The sequence below is a fragment of the Pongo abelii genome, chromosome 3 (genome assembly GCF_028885655.2).
Source record: "Pongo abelii isolate AG06213 chromosome 3, NHGRI_mPonAbe1-v2.0_pri, whole genome shotgun sequence".
NCBI classification, from domain to species: Eukaryota; Metazoa; Chordata; class Mammalia; order Primates; family Hominidae; genus Pongo; species Pongo abelii.
In genome coordinates this window covers 109,234,121-109,247,824 of record NC_071988.2, presented here as the reverse complement: position 1 = coordinate 109,247,824, position 13,704 = coordinate 109,234,121, and the positions used below count along the sequence as shown (strand labels likewise).

The window sequence follows — 13,704 nt, the reverse complement described above, 5'->3', positions numbered from 1 at the left end:
ACAACATGACTGCTCCTCCAGGCTTCAGGTTCATGTCAAGCCAAGAAAAGGGCAAGAAAGGAGAAAGGGTGGTATACCAGCTATATAAGTTCTTCTTATCAGGAGAGGCAAAATCTTTCCAGAGCTCTTCCCCCTTCCCTAACCGAGACTTAGGGCTAGTTTCCAGAACAGTGTCACAAAGCCATTATTAGCTGGAAAAACCTCTACACTGAAAGACAAGAGAAAGAAATAGTCTGGAAATGATTTGGGATCAGCCAGTGAATGATATTTCTCAAACTAAGTTTTTGTCTTGGCTTTGCATTTGTGTTTCTCCTCAAATTCTCCCTCTTGCCCTCGCTCTACCTTACAGTCCTCTTTGTCTGGAAGGAGGTAGAACCAAGAAAAATGATAACATGGAGATTTGTTTCAGGAGCTAATATTTGCCGTAGAATATGTGCAACATGTGCAACAGAGGAAAGAGTGGAAGAAGGTAGGAAGTAGGATCTCTATCAGCACAGAGGGAGGTCAGAGGTGAAAGGAAAGGCTGGCTCAAGCAGAGAGGGTGGAGGAGCACAGCTGAGATTTCCCCAGTGGATCAATTTCATAGGCACTCCCTGTGCTGGAGGCAGAACTAAGCTTGTTCCCTCTGAAATGAAGCACCACAGACAATAGTTTCTTATAGATTACTTAATACAAATTATCATCGAGAGATATTGTTTATTTTCATGTCTACAGAGCAAACAACATAGAAGGCATTTGTGACATTCACCAACTATTTTTAAATGACACCTACTCAAATGTTACCTATTTCATAAATCTGTAATGATTTTTTTTGCTTAAAAACATTATAGCTTTAATAGAATTTTATACTGTGACTATTAAGATAGCAAAAATTCCCCCAAGGAGACCAGGATTCTTGGCTCACTCAGTTCTTCACTCTATCCTCTCTTCACCTGGTCAGCTGTCAGGTGGCTCTCCTCTATATCAACTCACAGGTGATGAGGTCTTCAGACCGTCACCCCGCTGGGAGCTCCTGGTGGACTAGTCACCATCGCTCTCACTTGAACTGCCACTGTCAGATGACTCACTACTGTCATCCCTTCTACGGGAACTAAACCTCCTGTTGGAATGGGATTGTCTACCCCAGGAGCCTTTCCCGTGTGGCATACCCTTATTCCTTGTAGAATTATTTTGTCTATGGGGTACATAATGATATTTTCTGCTGTGTGTTATTATATTCTCATGACTGGGGCCATTAAAGGAATCCATTTCCGTTTTGATTTCATTATCAAGACCACGAGAAGGAATGGGCAGGCCCTGACTTTTGCCCTTACTAGGAAACCTTTGTTTTTCATTTAAGGTTGCTTGGTTCCTATTAGAATGATCTACAACCTTTCTGGTACTGCCTTTGCCATTTCTAGGAATTTCATTATAGTTGGTACTTTCAGTTGCATCACTACTGCCTTCTTTTCTTTTCTCTTTTGAGGGTGCAGGAGGGTAATGAAACTCAACCTTCCCTTGGTGAGCATTTTGGCTGCCAGCATCCACTCTGTTTCCTTCTCTTCCAGGCAGCTCCTTAAAATTGGTACTACCCATGATATCGTTGCTGCCCTCTACAAGGCTGACATCAACAGCATCTACCTCTTTCACAGTTTCATCCCTAGTTCCAATGGTATTTCCACCATTTTCTTCTCTCTTTGGGATCTCATTATAACCTGGCTTTTTTGTGTCAAGATGAGTGCTCTCAGCTTCACTTGGGCCTGCAAACCCTGTTTGAATATCTTTGCCTTCTAGGTCAGGACCAGTAGCTTCTCCTTTACCAGGAATGTCCTTAAAAGGTTGGCCATCCCCACTGAAAGGAGATATATCATTGTCCCCTCTCTCTTGAAGATCTGTATAACCACTGCCTTCAAAATCACTGGGGATTTTTTTGACTTTTGAGAGATGTTTTAGGTAGTCAATGTTGTGTTGAATACGATGGGTGCTTTTGCTTTTTACTGGACTTTTCTGGGCTTGGGAATCTCTTTGAGGCTTCTTTTTATCCTTCGAGTGTGCTTTAGCATAATTCATACTTGCTGGAATTTTGTTTAGAACATTCCTAGGTGTGTTCTCTTTGTTTTCTTCCTCCAGGAGTTTAATCGCAGTCACTGGCCCCATTATATGTTGCATGTTATTTCTGATGAGAGCTGCGCCATATTCTTCTTGGTCATGTAGTTTGCTGATAGCATCATCTCCATCCTCAAACCCTTTATTCCCAGTTGACTTAGTATAAATTGACATCCTCAGGCCATTGTGAGTATTCTCTTTGTTACTGATACTATATTCTTTATTCAGTCTCTGTCTATTTGTGAAATAATTTTGAGATTTACTACTTCCCTTATTCTCACTGACTTCAGAAAGGGACAAATCTTTCTTTCTTTCCTGGACAATATTTTCTTTAGGTGATAGCTCTTGATTTATTCTCTTTCCCAAATGGTGAAAACCAGTATTGTCTTTGTTTTTTTCTTCCTGCTAAAATACAATTTTCAATACGAAGTGATTATTTTATGTAAAATTTTTAAAATATAATAATTCTTAGGCAATATAAAAACCATCCACCAGATATTTAATAAAAAGGATCTATTAACTCAATAGAGGTTTACTGGTAGAGGTCATTCTAGAATGGTCAAATCAGGTTTCATGGAGAAAGAAGAATGAACTAGGCTTGAAAAATGGGTACTATTCAAATATGCAGAAGGGAAATTGTGAGAATATTTTAAGAATAAGTGGCATATTCAATTGTTTGGAAACAGGACACAACTGAGACATAATATGAATAAACCTACATAGTGGGAATAGTGAGTCATTGCAAGTAAAATGGATTTCATATATTAAAATTAGTTCTCTCTCTCTCTCTCTTTCTCTTTTCTCTCCTTCATTCTGATCATCAGAGGTATTCATCTGCCTAAAGGAGTATTTTCTTTTTCTTTCCTTTCTTTCTTGCTTCTTTTTTAAATGGAAAATCTGCAAATAGAAGAGTCTTCTGACATTTAAAAGAAAAGTCCCTGGGAGAATAATGGGATGAAAAAGAGAAAGCAGAGGAGGAGAGTAAAGTATTTATATCTATATTTCAATTCATTCTTTTTTTTTGGTGGGGGAAGGGGCAGGATCTGTAAAGATGCTGCTTCATATCCTGGGTTTTATCACTCTTGGGTGCAGCCAACTTTCAGTAAGTTTGGCAGAACAATGTGGTCAGGAAGAAAGAGCTGAGATTGACTATACCCTATGCCACTTGCTATTTCTCTGTAGCATAGGCTAAATATAGAAGTGTCTGAGCATCTGGTCTGGAAGTTTCCAGAGAGTGTTGCCATAGAGGAAGTGAAGTGGCTCTAAAAGGAGCAGTGTAGATGGAGTACATACTAGGGACAAATGTGAGTCATACTCAAACAGAGAGAAGTCTAAATTGCCCATGGGAGCTAAGAGAGGCTGAGTCACCATGGCCCCAGTCAAGACTATACTAAGTGAATCCTAAGCTATGGTAGCCAACAACTTCATTTTAGAATGAAGCAGGGCAAGAAGCATTCAAGTGGTTAGGCAACATTATTCCGTGCATGTCTGAAGATTCCAAGTCTTCCTCTTCACTATGGTGTAAGCCATGTTTGTCCATTTGGTGCATGGTATGTAGTGGATGGTGTAAGCCACAGCTGGATGCCGTCTTAGAGGGAGAAGGAGGGGGAGTGAGGATCTGAGCATTTTTAACTAAAAGAGACTGATTTATTTAAATAACTATTTTAGCTATTAGATAACCTTAAGTTTAAACAGATTGAATTTAATTTCTGCACATTCCCTTGCCCCTCCATGAGGAGCTCTTGAGCAAGAGAACAATTACAGACAGACTAAATGTCATTTTTTCTTTTCATCCCCAAATTGCAGGATGAGCTGGAATATACAACATCCCTACATAGGCCTTTGAATTGATGAGTAATATGAAATCAACAGAAGAGATATTTATTGAGAGATTGGAACATGGAAGAAATTAGGGTGGGTGCTACATGTTCTAAGCAATATCTGGTGATATTTATTGGCAAAGGCAGTGATCCTGAGGGGTATGGAGGGTGGGGGTAGGTCTGTGAGGCAGAGACATCATATCCAATTAGGCCTGCACAGACAAACAGAGTGCCGGAGACTTGTAGAAAATGGAATGCCAGGGTGAAGAATTTGGTTTTATTTTGTGGAGTATGAAGAGCTAGTGAAAGTTCACAGGAGATTAACAAAATAAAAATTAAGGATTTAGGAGGAACAGTGGTAAGAAAGAACATGTAGGAGGCTTTTGCAGTATCCAGTAATGAGATGTAATCACTTGGATTAGGATTACGCCAAAGAAAAACATTACAAAGAAAAAAACCCCTTCTTCTGGTGCCCAAGCAGAAAAAGCCTTAATAACTAAAATGGACAGGAATGTTAACATGTAAAAATGAAGATAGGGTGAAAAAGACAAGGACTTTAATGTTAGACATATTGATGTTAAGGGAATATAGAACCTGAGCTCAAAAAGCAATATACAGTTAGAGATAGAGAATTGGGTATCACAGGCTCTTGGTGTGTCCCAATACAAGTCCTTCCCAGTTTTCATAGCTCATGGTCAACTCTTCTTTCCTTGAGCATCTTACACGCTAATTGTTTATTACTTTTCAGATCCTATTGTTTCACTTATACATAGTTGTAATTTTTTCAATAATTTTTAACCTGAAACTAGTATCCATTTTTGCTGATGCAACACCTAATAAGGTTATTTCCTCCTTCCTATGAAACCCTCCCAACATTCGAAAAAGTTTTGTTTTCCTTCGAACTCGCTGGCTGCTTTCTCTTCTCCAGGTTGACACTACAGTTCTCTTGTGTTAGGTGACTACGTTCAGACCCATCACCTGATTATGAATTCTCTTTTGTTTGTGGGGTCCCAAATCAGACCTTGACTCTGATGTGGCCTGATCAGCCCCAAGCACGGTGCATTCATCCACTTCCTTGCCTTGACCACAGCCCTATTTTTACTAATACAGCTCAATTTTGTGCTTTTTGACCACCACTTCAATTTGTTGGCTCTTGTCAAGCATGTGGACGTCTTAGATGTGTTCATTAAAGATGTCAGAATACACGAGAGCTCCCTGATGGAGAGAAAAAGAGCATGCAGCCAGAAGCTCATAGTATTTGGTCAAGTGTGTAGGGAAGGTAGCAAAGAAAATAGAAAAACCAAACGCAGGGAAGCCAGGATCATAGGGAATATGTCGAGTGAAACAGTAGGCAGGAATTGCCAAATAGTCTTTCTTAATCCCTCAGTCCAGTGCTCACGAGAGTAGCTGTGCTATGGAAAGAGCACATGCGTTAGAATCAGTTGCCTCACTGCCGTTTATGGGCTGTGTGATCTTGGGAGCATTATTTTACTTCTCTGAGCCTTAGCTTTTTTAGCTGTAAAATAAAAATGATATCTACCTTTCAGTATTTTGGGGAGAATTAAATGATTTTTATTAAATAATGCATGTAAAGCATGCAGAACTGGGCATAGCCCTTTAATGAATGATAGTTTCTTTCCTAGGTAATATTAATGATAGTCATGTAATTACTGGATGCACAACTCTTTTCCCAGTCTCTGTACTTCTCTAATATTGGTTGTAGAGGCAGATGAAGATGGACAAACTCTGGACCCCCCTGCTCTTGTATTGCCCAAGTGTCACCCTTGGGCTAGCTGTGTGTTCTGTAAGCTTGTAGCCATCGATGGGATGTTATCTGAAATAGATTTTGATTGGACTCTCTCTCTTTTTTCACTCCCAAACAGAAGTACTGTTCTGCTTAGAGGACTGTCTGCTTTTATACATGTATCTTATTAACTGTTGGAAGTAGTGGGGAAATTGTTGAATCAGCTCACATTTGAATCTCAAAATAAAAATGGCTTTTAGAAGTGCCCTCTACTTTTAAGAAGCTGGCTAATATATGGTCTGCAAAAGTGCCAATGTGTAATATTTGTAAAATATAATTTGAAATTACTTATTTGTAAAAGTTATGGCATTATTGTTCATTAATTTTTTAATATTGGTGGGTATATTCTGAAATAAGATTTTGCCATAAGAAAAAAATAGAAATAAACTTTGTAGTATATCACTAAATAAAAAGTATTTTAAATATTTGACTTGAGTAATTGAGTCTTGGAAAGTTTTACTTGGACATTTGTTTTCGTTTGCAATCAAGTTCATTGTTGTTTGTTTACTCATTACTAAGATAACCTTTTGAGTTAAACACTAAATCTAAACTCAGTAGATTATAATAATCTCTTCCTAATTTTTTCTCTCCCTTGTCTGAAGTGGGAAGTTATGTTTTATTTTTGGTGCTTCTCTGCTTTTAAAAAAGTAACATGTACACTAATGCATTGTGTGCATTTTATTAGAAGACTGAGTAGAATAATTTTATAAATGAAAACATGAAACAACTTTTAACCTGTGGTATATGATGGCTATTTTTGCATTGAAGAAAATATCAAAAAATAGAAAAAAACTTTTCTTACATTTGCTTGTGTTAAATGATTTCTGACTGTTCGATGGTCTATGTACAAGTTGGCTGGCTGCTTTCCTATGCTCTGCTTTTCTGTCTCCATGCTTTGGTTCCTATGAGTTTTTTCATGGAGAACGGCCTCACCCACTCACTTCTGTTTGCTCAAATCCTACTCATCCTCCATGGTCCAGCGCAGTTATTTCCATTATGAACACCAGAGGCCAGGAACTAATTTCTTTCTACTCCAAGCCCTTAAAGCATGATCTTTTTTTTCTTCTGGGTACTACTCACATAGTACCTCCCACATTCTGTCTTGTTTTACAATAATTTTTGTAAGTGCCTTTTGTTTCTTTTCTAACTCTAAGATCCTGGAGAGAAAGACTTTGTTTTCTCCATCATTTTATCTCGTATAGTGTCTTACACACCAGTTAAGAACTCCACATATATTTGTCAAATGGATATGTTTAACTTATTTACAGTTAGGTGTAATCTTAGAGATGTCATCTAAAGGATATCGATGACAGAAGAAAATAACATTCTGAAGGGAAACTGTTACTTCCACGGGAAATAAAACCAGATTTGGAAAAAGTAAATAGCCCTTTTGCTGATGGCATTTCAAGCTATTTCCAGCCCTTTGGCCGATGAATCTACAAGAAGGGACTGAGTGAAAAGAATTATTGTCATTGTAGTGACAAGGGCCTCATTCTTTTACTTCTGAGCAACCCAACACAGATGGAGTTATCCATGGAATGAATTTAAGAGACGGTAAAATGTGTCACTCATTAGGCCAAAATGGTTTCTCCTCTTAGCCGTCCCCTGCTGAGATCCCCACCATCAGAGCATATGGTAGAAAATGTCAAGAAAACTTCCTTTAAAAACACCAAATGTTACTCAGAAGCAGTAACACAGCAGTCCATGGGCACCTGGGGTCCATGAGTATCACACCTGCAGCCACAGGTCCTGAAGCAGAGCGAGATGTGGGCCAAGGCATGGAACGGGGATCAGGAAGATTCTGGGACCCAGAGTTTTGTAGTAGAGAGGCTTGAGGAGCCTGGGGAGTGAGGGAAGGGACAAAAGTGCCAGCCATAAGACAGAAACCCCAGAGCAAGCAAAAGTAAACTTCGCCTCCCCTACATTTTCCTCTAGGGCTAGTCCAGGGTTTAGTCATGCTAAGAATGGTTATTCAGAGATTCAGCTTACCTTTACATCAGTTTGATTTTTCTTCCCAGGTGACATGTAAACACACTTAAAAACGTAATGCCCATGTTTCTCATGGTGACCCTTGTATGTTATCTACAAAAACACAACATTATATTGAGGCACGTTTTATCTCTTACAAAGAAGTTTTTGGGCTCTTTGTAATAATATAAGAAACTTTAAAACTTGGGTGAAGTTGAATTCCACCTCTGACAAATGGTAGTACTTCTTATAACCACAGGAGGGTGTGTGTTAGCCAGCTCCCGAAGACAGCAACTTGTTCCTTCTCTCTTTTCTACGTAACTCTCAATCTGTTTTCCCTAAGGGCCTGTCAACTGCTTTCTGTCCTAGGGTGGATCGATTTTATTACCAAATGTCTATGGAAATGGAGCATGTGGAAATATTTTCAGGTGGGAGGGGGTGAGAGGACCAGGAGAAAGGCAGGATTTACAATATTCATGTCTGATGTCTAATTGGCAAAACTCACAGCATGAACATTCAGGCTTTTAAGCTGGCAATGTTGGCCTTTGTAATTTTCAGCTGAGATGAAGTACAGAAGATTGTTAGTTCTTAGAACGTAATTTTCTGTGATAGGCAGAAGCAAGCTGCAATTTGGTGGCATGCAAAGCAGGGAGGATTCGTTTAACTGGATGCATATGGAAAGCTGACTCCATGGACATGGAATTCCCCATTCAGATCTGATAGCCACCTTCCCCTTTACTCCCTTGTTTATCATTCTGAGAGCAAAGTGTTTGTCAGGTACATGTGTGGGAAAATATTGTTTGCTAGTAGCAATGTTCCCAAATTCTTACTCACTTAGCCCCATGAAGGTTGCCTGGCAAAGCATTGTTTCATTTGAAGGAAGAAATCATATTGGAGAGAAATAAATCTCTATTCACAATGGTTTCCTCTTTTCTGTCACACATGGTGTGTGAGTTACAATACCTGATTGACTAGAAAGTGCCAACATTATGTTGTATAATTTTTCACTTCCATTCAAAGTGCCCAAGACTATTTTGACAGTTACACTTTTCTCTTACTGACTTTTTCTTTACAGAGCTGAAATAGAGTTATTTGAAAAGACGAATTCTGTTTACCCTCTGCTCTTCCACACAGCTTTGCTTAGTTTTCTCAGTCTGTGGTTGAAATGTCTGAAAGGAAACAAGAAACAAAACTTCACCCACTAGAACATTCTATTTCATTAACTTCTTCAAATAAACGTTTCATTTGTTTTTCCCTCACTGGGTTGTATTATTCAATGTGGAAAATCATTCTAACCAAAAGAAGATTGACACACTCATCGCGTTAATATTTGTTTCAATATTACAAAAGACAGTGCCGGCTTTCTGCCCCCAGAGGGAGACAGTGCCGTCTCCACTACAGAACTGGATTCAAGCTCAGACAACCGATAAGTGGGTGTGGTGGGGAAGTAGGGAGGGATGGCACCCCAGATGAAGGGGCTTGGCTGCCATCAGAATCCACTGAAAAAGAAGTTTTCACTGGCAAACTGGGAGTTGTTAAATATAAGTGAACTAAAATCAGAGTTTGACGATTTAAATTACATGTGTGCATTAATTGTCTAAGTCGAGTAATTGTAATATTGAATTAAGATATGATGCTGCTGATGGCCCAGGGAGAGTCAAACCATAGCCGTTCATGTGAATGGTAGGATCACAATTAAGGATAAAACCTTATTGCTGCCAGATGTTACATTCTGAGAAGGAAAAATGGAGGTGGCCAGCAGATTAGGATAAATTCTGTTTCTTGGTTTGACACAAAGTGTCAAAATTTCTTGAGGGTAGCGTAGCATGAGGGGTAGCTATTGAAGCGCAAAAAGGGCAGAAATGAAGAAAGAACAGACCCCGGCAGTTTGTCCCAGTCCTTTGGGCTGAAGTTTGCATACCACAGGAAAGCACATAGAACAGAGACCCTAAAATCTGAGAGCAACTGTTCTATTAAAGGAATAGATGTAACAGTTCTTTAATTCTCAGTATTTTTCATTTACCTCTTTCTTTCAGAAACTCCTAGCCTATCTCAGATGTGGCACTGGGAACCAATGGGCGGACTGGGCCGTGTTTGAATGAGCGTGCTACAGTGGAAGCAGGCATCATGGTGGATCAATCATATAAAAGAGAGAACCCCTTAAGGGAAAGATTGAATAAAGAGGTAAACAGAAAGAGGGCCACCTAGGCCAGCTGTCCTATTTACCTGGAAAGTGTTCTTCCTGAAGAAGCATTAAGCTTCTATATTTTGTTTAACACAGACAGGTTGTTGCTTGCGCTAAGATATTGGGAATGCCCCTGCTTGCTCTCAGCTCCTTTGTATCTCCAGCTCAGTCTGAACTGATTCCTTCATTTCCCAAGCTCATTTGCCCTCTGTATTCAGACTGGATTTGGGTGAAGGAGGCCTGGCATGAGACTGGAAGGTGGAAGGAGAGAGAAGCCAGGGTATGTCCTTCTCTGCTCTCTCTGTTTGGGGCTGCACCTCTAGAGTTAGGTACATCTCCTTTGTGGTCCTAGTTGCCCCACCCAGGGGCCTAGGAGCAGCATCTTTGTTTTTCCTTCCAGCCCTAAGGCTGGTAGTAGCTTCGATCCTTGGGTGGTCTCACCACCCCTGGTTGGCTTTTCTTTTCTTCCTTATACTTTATAGCTAGTTTCCCTTAGAAAGTCCCTCTACTGAGCTTCCTGTAGTGGATTTTGTTTTCTGGACTGGACTCTGGCAGATAAAATCATCTTCAAAATATAAAACTCAGAAGTTTAGAAAGCACCTCCATGGCTGGACTCCAAGGCATAGCTGCCTAATAATCCATTCCATTCTAGAAAATAACAATAGTTTATCAATAACACCTTCTATTTATAGGACACTTTATAGTTTGTAAACTGCTTTTGTACTTATAATCTCATATGAGTCCCAAAGTAACCCTTATAAGATGAGCAGTAGAAGAAACAGAAGTGCCTACACTCATAGTTGGTAGTTGCAGTAGAAGTAGAGAAGATATTTTAATTTAAATCTTCTGCCTCAAAGTCCCAGGGTTAAAATAATAAATTTTTAAATGATTAAATATGAAAAAGCATTTAGTAATAAGAGGAAATGTTCCTAAACTTTATATTAATTATCTTCAAGGCATATTTTATAGTTTTATCCTTTATTGTATTTCTTATGTTGATTCTTATATGATCGTGTGAATATAAATTTGGACCATTATATCACTCTTCAAAAATATAAAAACAGGGCAAACAGTTCTAGAAATTGGACTATAGGAAAAAGAAAGCATAAAAATGAGATGGGGAGATAGTAAGCAAAAGAAAGAAATGATAGTATGGGGTGTCAGGGATCTTCTTACAGAACACACACACACATATGGATTAGAAACATACTTAACAATATAGAGTACCTCGGTACAGTTTTGATTTATTGTGACTTATAACGGAGTCTTTCTAGTCTAACTGCATCTTGATGAATATTAACTGAATTGCATAGCCTAATAAACATTCATTTTCTTCCTTTTAAAAATCATTTAGAATTTGGCTTATAATTCTAAGACGTATGCAAGTGGCTGAGTATATACTAATTTCTTAAGCCACCAATCTATCATTTAAAAATTTAGGTAATTACTAAAATGGCATCTATATACCTGGAAAAAAAATCATATTTAATGATTCACAGTTACAAATGTTGCCTCTGCATCCTTGCTGAGCTGCTTTCATTTGAAATATGCATCCCTCCCTTCTCCCCCCTACACCCCCAGGCAGATGTCTTGGGCTTGAATGTGGCCCTGTAATGGAGATGGCATTGTCTGCCTCCGGGGAGGAAAGCTGGCATCCTCTTCTGATCAGTGGTCACTGAATCGATGTTGACATAGCACATTTACTGGAAAATGATGAGAAAGCCCCACTCCAGCTGTTTCTTGGAATACGTTGCTCAAAATAAAACCTTCAGCTGGCTGACTTGAGCCGGGTCAGCAAGACTCATTCTTCCACCGTGAGAGGTGGGAGAGGCACCTGAGCCTCCAGGCCTTCCTTGATTGAGTGAGGTCTGTGCATGGGGTCTCGCAAATGTGTGTTGTGAGCAGTACAGCCCCCACAGGACTGTACTGCACACCCTTGTTGCACAGAGTGTGTGCGGAGAAGGGAACACATTTCCCCAACTTCCACTGCCCTCCATGAAGCCCTCTGCTTCCCTGATCATCCTCATCAGCCTGGTTAACCTACCAGTCACCCACTCACTCAGGACCTATATATAAGTATGATTGGCAATGGGATGACTGTTTGTTTCCATGGTTCTCCAACCAAAAACGTTATTCTGATAAGTTAGGATGCTGCTCAGACATTATCTAATTAGCACTGTGTCTGCATTGCAGAAAATAACTAACACTCAGCATCTTCATGAGATAATTTGGTCACATCCTGAATATTCAACTGGGTGAGTCAGAGGGAAGAAAAGACACACAAGGAAGTAGGAGTTTGATTTGGGTTAAGCTTGGGGGTACTACGTTCCCCCTCTAGCCTCACTGATGAAGAGAAAATCACAAGTAGGATCCCACAGTATTGGGGTGTTGCAAGAAATACAGAAGAGTTCTTGTCTCTTTGCATTTTTATCTATTTACTAAATCTAGCTGGTTAGCTTTAAAACATTCATGTCAAATTCTTTAAGTTTTCAGGAAAATATTAAAAGATTATTTTGCCATGTTATAATTTGAGTCTTTGAGTATCACTCATTAGTATCAGCTGATCTGAAATGCTGTGGCTGCCTCTTGGTTTTCTCAAAAAAACTGTTTTTGGTGTTCCTTAAAAGGCAACATTGTGAGATCTCATAATTCAGCACATGTTTATTGAGAACCTCCTTGGTTAAGGGTGTTAAGTGCTGGATGCTTTCTGTTTGCTTGGTTGTTTTTAAAACAACTGAATTAGGTAGATGCTACTAATTTAAATAGACGTTGCTTGAAAGAAAAACAATTGAAAAGTGCAAGAGATTATCTGAAATATAATTGAATTTGTAAATACTTACTGGTGCTGCCCAGGTCACACTGAAAAGGAGTAGTCCCACACAAAAAACTCGCATCTTTGAGAATCTCTGTGAAAAGACAGCAACATCTTACTGCAAAGCATTGCCAGTTATAAACTGCAGCCATAAGAAGAGATAAAACACATAGGAATATATAAACACCCTTCCCCTTGGCAGTTCATATCCCTTTGTTTATGTGTGTGTATAGACTATGTATAATTTACTTATACCTGAGTGTGGACATTTTAATCTAAGAGCTTTCATATGTCTAGTTATTCCAATGTGAAAATGAAAATTATTCAATATCATTAAAACAGTACATTCAGTCGGTAGAAATATATTTTATAGACACATGTATTTGCTCTATCATCAGCTCTTCTTCCTCTTGTCTTTAGAAAGAGATTGTTTAATTACTTGTGTAGTTCAAAATGACATTAAGTTGATGTAGCGGCTCGTAACACACTCTAAGTCTGTCAGGGTAGCAGACTGCACTGTGAGGAAAGATTATCTGCCTCCGGGCTGGTGCCCTAATCTGTGTCTCATGTTCATTAGCAATGTGTCTGAATTAGTAGCCATCCATGGGCTGGAGAGTGAACTAATTTTTGCAACACTGACATTAATAGCTAACATTTATTGAATACTAAAATGAGCCAAGCACTGGGCCGAAGAATTTTGCATGCATTCAATTATTTGAGCCTCACAACAACCCTACAAGTTAGGTGGCATTACTATGCCTGTTGTATAGATTAGGAAATAGACACAAAAAGATCAAATAACTTGTCTTAGAATTCACAAATATTAAGGGGCAGAACTGGGATTAGTATCCAGGCAATGTGGCTCTAGACCCAGTTTTCTTAATCAAGACTCTCTGCCACCTTAAATAACTTTCTATTCTTTTATCTTATTACAGAAAAATCCATGTGCAGTTGACTTCAAGGCAGATCATATTTTATATTGGGCTCAACAAAATGATGTTCAAAATACTAACATTTAGTTACAAATAAA

At 39.0% G+C, this 13,704-nt stretch overlaps 1 protein-coding gene across 1 annotated transcript; it reads right to left on the bottom strand.

The window, feature by feature from the left end:
* Positions 1-676: 676 nt before the first annotated feature.
* MEPE (matrix extracellular phosphoglycoprotein) lies at positions 677-12,768 on the bottom strand. The gene is made up of 4 exons (XM_003776482.4): positions 12,703-12,768; positions 8,793-8,846; positions 7,699-7,791; positions 677-2,490 (listed from the first exon to the last, which is right to left on the bottom strand). The coding sequence occupies exons 1-4, from the start codon at positions 12,754-12,756 to the stop codon at positions 1,021-1,023; spliced, it is 1,671 nt and encodes a 556-aa protein (XP_003776530.3). The 5' UTR covers positions 12,757-12,768; the 3' UTR covers positions 677-1,020.
* Between the last annotated feature and the right edge of the window lie 936 nt (positions 12,769-13,704).

Bases quoted from the DNA above. Each gene is read 5' to 3' on its own strand.
- MEPE (XM_003776482.4), bottom strand. From the start codon at position 12,756: ATGCGAGTTTTTTGTGTGGGACTACTCCTTTTCAGTGTGACCTGGGCA. The intron at 8,847-12,702 runs GTAAGTATTTAC...GTTTCCTTTCAG, and splicing joins GTGTGACCTGGGCAGCACCA to ACATTTCAACCACAGACTGA. The intron at 2,491-7,698 runs GTAAGCTGAATC...ATTGTATTTTAG, and splicing joins AAAATCAAACTGATGTAAAG to CAGGAAGAAAAAAACAAAGA.